This window comes from Hordeum vulgare, chromosome 5H (genome assembly GCF_904849725.1).
Source record: "Hordeum vulgare subsp. vulgare chromosome 5H, MorexV3_pseudomolecules_assembly, whole genome shotgun sequence".
NCBI lineage: Eukaryota > Viridiplantae > Streptophyta > Magnoliopsida > Poales > Poaceae > Hordeum > Hordeum vulgare.
The window spans coordinates 110,350,631-110,355,952 of NC_058522.1; the positions used below are offsets into that span (position 1 = coordinate 110,350,631).

Genomic DNA, 5,322 nt, shown 5'->3' on the forward strand with positions numbered 1-5,322 from the left:
GTCCTTCTCCTATGGCCCACCCGTCAGCCTCCCCGGCCCCACGTGGTTCTCACTCCCGGCCAAACGGCTCCCTCTCCTTTCCGTCCCCTCCTCATGCTCTCGCCCCGCTCAGCCGAATCAAACCTCAGCCGTCCGATCCGACATCTCACGGCTGGCTTCCACCGACCGTTGCCCCACTCGAAGCGCTCGCACGTCAGAGCCGACTCATACCCGACCGTTGGGCTCGCCGTTTTCGAAACCGGAGACGGAACCGAGGGGAATAAATAACGCCCCGCCGGCGACCACCTCTGCCATCGCTCAGATCCTCCTCCCGCCCCCCGAGGCCCCCAATCAATTGCTCAATCCTTCCTCTCCACCGCCCCACCTTCGCAGATCTCGCTATAATTCCGACCGGCTGCCTTCTTTTCCTCCCTTTCTTTGAGCGCGAGGAATCGGTTTGAGCTGCTGAGCCCCCAGTGCTTGCTGCTGCTTCGTGTGCTGAGCTTCTTGCTTCTTTTGATCGTTTGGAGCTTTGAGCTGATTTGGAGGAGGCGGAGGTGATTCGGTGGAGGGATGTCGCGGCGGCTGTCGTTGCCGGCGGGATCGCCGGTGACGGTGACCGTGTCGCCGACGCGAGGGAAGGCTGGTGGCGGCGGGAGCCCCGGGGATGGGGTCGTGAGGAGGGGGTCCGGGCTCACCAGCCCCGTGCCCAGGCACTCCATCGGCTCCTCCACTGCGACGCTGCAGGTCTCGCCGGTGCGCCGGAGCGGGGGCAGCCGGTACGCGTCGAGGGATGGCGCCGATGCGAGCGCCGAGTTCGTGCAATACACCGTGCACATCCCGCCGACGCCGGACAGGACGACGGCGTCCGCGTCGACGGACGCGCCCGCGGCTGAGGAGGAGGGGGAGGTGCTGCCGCAGAGGAGCTACGTCTCAGGCACCATCTTCACCGGCGGCCTCAACTGCGCCACGCGCGCGCACGTGCTCAGCAACTCCGCCGACGGCGCTCGGCCGACCGCCTCCGCGAACATGTCCTGCAAAATGCGCGGCTGCGACATGCCGGCATTCCTCAACACCGGCCGCGGCGGCCACCCGCCCTGTGACTGCGGCTTCATGATCTGCGAGGAGTGCTACATGGACTGCGTTGCCGCCGCCGGCAACTGCCCAGGCTGCAAGGAGGCCTACTCCGCGGGCAGCGACACCGACGACTCTGTCGACGAGGACGACGACGACGCCATCTCCTCGTCGGAGGAGAGGGACCAGATGCCCATGACATCCATATCCAAGCGCTTCTCCATGGTGCACTCCATCAAGATGCCCATGCCCAGCAGCAACGGCAATGGCGGCGGCAAGCCGGCCGACTTCGACCATGCCCGGTGGCTCTTCGAGACCAAGGGCACCTATGGGTACGGCAACGCCCTATGGCCCAAGAATGACCACGGCGGCGGCAGCACTGCTGGGGCCACCACCGGATTCGTCGGCATCGAGGAGCCGCCCAACTTCGGTGCCCGCTGCCGCCGGCCCCTGACGAGGAAGACCAGCGTCTCTCAGGCCATCCTCAGCCCATACAGGTACCAATTCCTCCTGTAAAAACAAGTGATTTTTGCTCCCTCGCCATACAGGCTCCTTGACTTGTCGCTTCTTCCTCTGCTCCGCGCAGGATGCTGATCGCGATCCGGCTGGTGGCGCTGGGGTTCTTCCTGGCGTGGCGCATCCGGCACCCGAACCCGGACGCCATGTGGCTGTGGGCGCTGTCGGTGACGTGCGAGGTGTGGTTCGCCTTCTCATGGCTGCTCGACAGCCTCCCCAAGCTTTGCCCCGTCAACCGCTCCTGCGACCTCGACGTCCTCGCCGACCGCTTCGAGCTGCCCACCGCCCGCAATCCCAAGGGCCGCTCCGACCTCCCCGGCATCGACGTTTTCGTCTCCACCGCTGACCCGGAGAAGGAGCCGCCGCTCGTCACCGCAAATACCATCCTCTCCATCCTCGCCGCCGATTACCCGGTCGAGAAGCTCGCCTGCTACCTCTCCGACGACGGCGGCGCGCTCCTCACCTTCGAGGCGCTCGCCGAGACCGCCAGCTTCGCGCGCACGTGGGTGCCGTTCTGCCGGAAGCACGGCGTCGAGCCGCGCTGCCCGGAGTCGTACTTCGGCCAGAAGCGGGATTTCCTCAAGAACAAGGTTCGTCTGGACTTCGTCCGCGAGAGGCGGAAGGTGAAGCGGGAGTACGACGAGTTCAAGGTGCGGGTCAATTCGCTGACTGAGGCGATCCGCCGGCGCTCCGACGCGTACAATGCCGGCGAGGAGCTGCGAGCAAGAAGACGCCTGCAAGAGGAGGCCGTGGCTGCCGGTGGCGCGCTCGGAGCAGCTCCGCTGGCAGAGACCGGGGCCGTGAAGGCGACATGGATGTCTGACGGTTCCCAGTGGCCCGGCACTTGGCTCACCGGGGCGACGGATCACGCGCGTGGCGACCACGCCGGCATCATTCAGGTGATTGATCGAATCCATACATCTTGCTTCTGCTGACACAAATCCTTGATTGCTTGTTAAATCGATTCGAAATGCTCATGTATCTTTTCCAATTGATGAACGCGCAGGCAATGCTTGCGCCACCGACGTCGGAGCCAGTGCTTGGCGGTGAGCCGGCGGAGTCCGGCGCGCTGATCGACACGACGGGCGTAGACATCCGGCTGCCGATGCTGGTGTACGTTTCCCGCGAGAAGAAACCCGGGTACGACCACAACAAGAAGGCCGGCGCCATGAACGCGCTGGTCCGGACGAGCGCCATCATGTCGAACGGGCCCTTCATCCTCAACCTCGACTGCGACCACTACGTGCACAACTCGGCGGCGCTCCGGGAAGGGATGTGCTACATGCTCGACCGCGGCGGCGACCGCGTCTGCTACGTGCAGTTCCCGCAGCGGTTCGAGGGCATCGACCCCAACGACCGGTACGCCAACCACAACCTCGTCTTCTTCGATGTCGCCATGCGCGCCATGGACGGGCTGCAGGGCCCCATGTACGTCGGCACGGGTTGCATCTTCCGCCGCACCGCTCTGTACGGGTTCAGCCCGCCGCGCGCCACCGAGCACCACGGCTGGCTCGGGAGGAAGAAGATCAAGCTGTTCCTGAGGAGGAAGCCCACCATGGGGAAGAAGACGGACAGGGAGAGCGAGCACGAGTCTATGCTGCCGCCGATCGAGGACGACGACCACAACCAGCTCGGCGACATCGAGTCGTCTGCGCTGATGCCGAAGCGGTTCGGCAGCTCGGCCACGTTCGTGTCGTCGATCCCCGTGGCAGAGTACCAGGGGAGGCTCCTGCAGGACATGCCGGGGGTGCACCAGGGCCGTCCAGCCGGCGCCCTCGCCGTACCCCGCGAGCCGCTCGACGCCGCGACCGTCGGCGAGGCCATCAGTGTGATCTCGTGCTTCTACGAGGAGAAGACAGAGTGGGGGCGGCGCATCGGGTGGATCTACGGTTCGGTGACGGAGGACGTGGTGACCGGGTACCGGATGCACAACCGTGGCTGGCGGTCGGTGTACTGCGTGACCCGTCGCGACGCCTTCCGTGGCACCGCGCCCATCAACCTCACCGACCGGCTCCACCAGGTGCTCAGGTGGGCGACGGGGTCCGTGGAGATCTTCTTCTCCCGCAACAACGCGTTGTTCGCCACCCGGCGGATGAAGCTCCTGCAGCGCGTGGCCTACTTCAACGTGGGCATGTACCCGTTCACCTCCATGTTCCTCATCGTCTACTGCGTGCTCCCGGCCGTCTCCCTCTTCACGGGCAAGTTCATCGTCCAGCACCTGAGCGCCACGTTCCTCGTCTTCCTGCTCATCATCACCATCACGCTGTGCCTGCTGGCGCTGCTGGAGATTAAATGGTCCGGGATCACGCTGCACGAGTGGTGGCGCAACGAGCAGTTCTGGGTGATCGGCGGCACGAGCGCGCACCCGGCGGCGGTGCTGCAGGGCCTCCTCAAGGTGATCGCCGGCGTGGACATCTCCTTCACGCTCACGTCCAAGCCCGGCGGCGCAGACGACGGCGAGGAGGACACGTTCGCGGAGCTGTACGAGGTGCGGTGGAGCTTCCTGATGGTGCCACCCGTGACCATTATGATGCTGAACGCGGTGGCGCTGGCGGTGGGGACGGCGAGGACGCTATACAGCGAGTTCCCGCAATGGAGCAAGCTGCTGGGCGGCGCCTTCTTCAGCTTCTGGGTGCTGTGCCACCTCTACCCCTTCGCCAAGGGCCTCCTGGGACGCCGCGGCCGCGTGCCGACCATCGTCTTCGTCTGGTCCGGGCTCATCTGCATGATCGTGTCGCTGCTCTGGGTCTATATCAGCCCGCCGGCCGGTGCCAGGCCGGGTATAGGCGGCTTCAGCTTCCCGTAGGAGAGTACTTGGTTCATCTGAAGAAGCTCGCATGAAGGAGTACTTGCTTCATGGAGTTCAGTTATCTTTAGTACGAGTTGCTGTTTGATGGTGGATTCCTAAGCAGCTGAGCTCAACTGCTGCTTTACCAAGATATTAAGACATGTCCTAGCTATGTATGCTATCTAACTATTGTAACTGTATACTGTGACTGGGGGTGTACTGTCATGACATTGTTATTCATCTTGAGCTAGAAATCTCAAGAGGACATGGAGTTCAGTTATTGTTGAATCAATGGCGTTTTCACTTAGTGGTGTTTCTGAGTTAGTGGTGTTTCATGTGATTCAGAGCCATTGCCAACTTCAGTAAATTTAGAGCATTTCCAGCCGCGCCCACAAACAGGCCTCCCTCCTATTTTTTTTCCGCCGGCGGGGAAAAACGTCTAGTCGTGTCCTGAGGAGTCCGTTTTTCGCCGTCTCGGGCCAAAATTCGCCTCGGCGGTCCCACGCAGAATCCAATGCGCTAGGGACGCGAAAAAACGCAGGGCCCGCCCAGTCAGCGACTGGGTGCATGGTCATCGTTCTAATCGCCTCGTTTCCCGCAGGAATCAATGCGAAGGTTGCGTCGCCGGTCAGCCTTCCATTGGATTCACGGGCGGCGCGGCAACGCGCGTCCCTGCGGTGCACGCCCCGTCGGTTCCTTCTTCGTCACCGGGCACCTTCTCCCCCTCTTTCTTCACAAAAAATATGGCTGAATGCTACCCCGACGACGAAGCGGCGCCAATGGCTTCGTTCTAATCGCCTCGTTTCCCGCAGGAATCAATGCGAAGGTTGCGTCGCCGGTCAGCCTTCCATTGATTCACGGGCGGCGCGGCGACGCGCGTCCCTGCGGTGCACGCCCCGTCGGTTCCTTCTTCGTCACCGGGCACCTTCTCCCCCTCTTTCTTCACAAAAAATATGGCTGAATGC

General features: G+C 63.2%; 1 protein-coding gene across 1 annotated transcript; it reads left to right on the top strand.

Moving 5' to 3' along the window:
* Positions 1-284: 284 nt before the first annotated feature.
* Positions 285-4,664, top strand: LOC123452617 (cellulose synthase-like protein D4). Its single transcript, XM_045129308.1, has 3 exons — positions 285-1,550; positions 1,640-2,468; positions 2,576-4,664. The coding sequence occupies exons 1-3, from the start codon at positions 553-555 to the stop codon at positions 4,373-4,375; spliced, it is 3,627 nt and encodes a 1,208-aa protein (XP_044985243.1). The 5' UTR covers positions 285-552; the 3' UTR covers positions 4,376-4,664.
* The last annotated feature ends 658 nt before the right edge of the window (positions 4,665-5,322 follow it).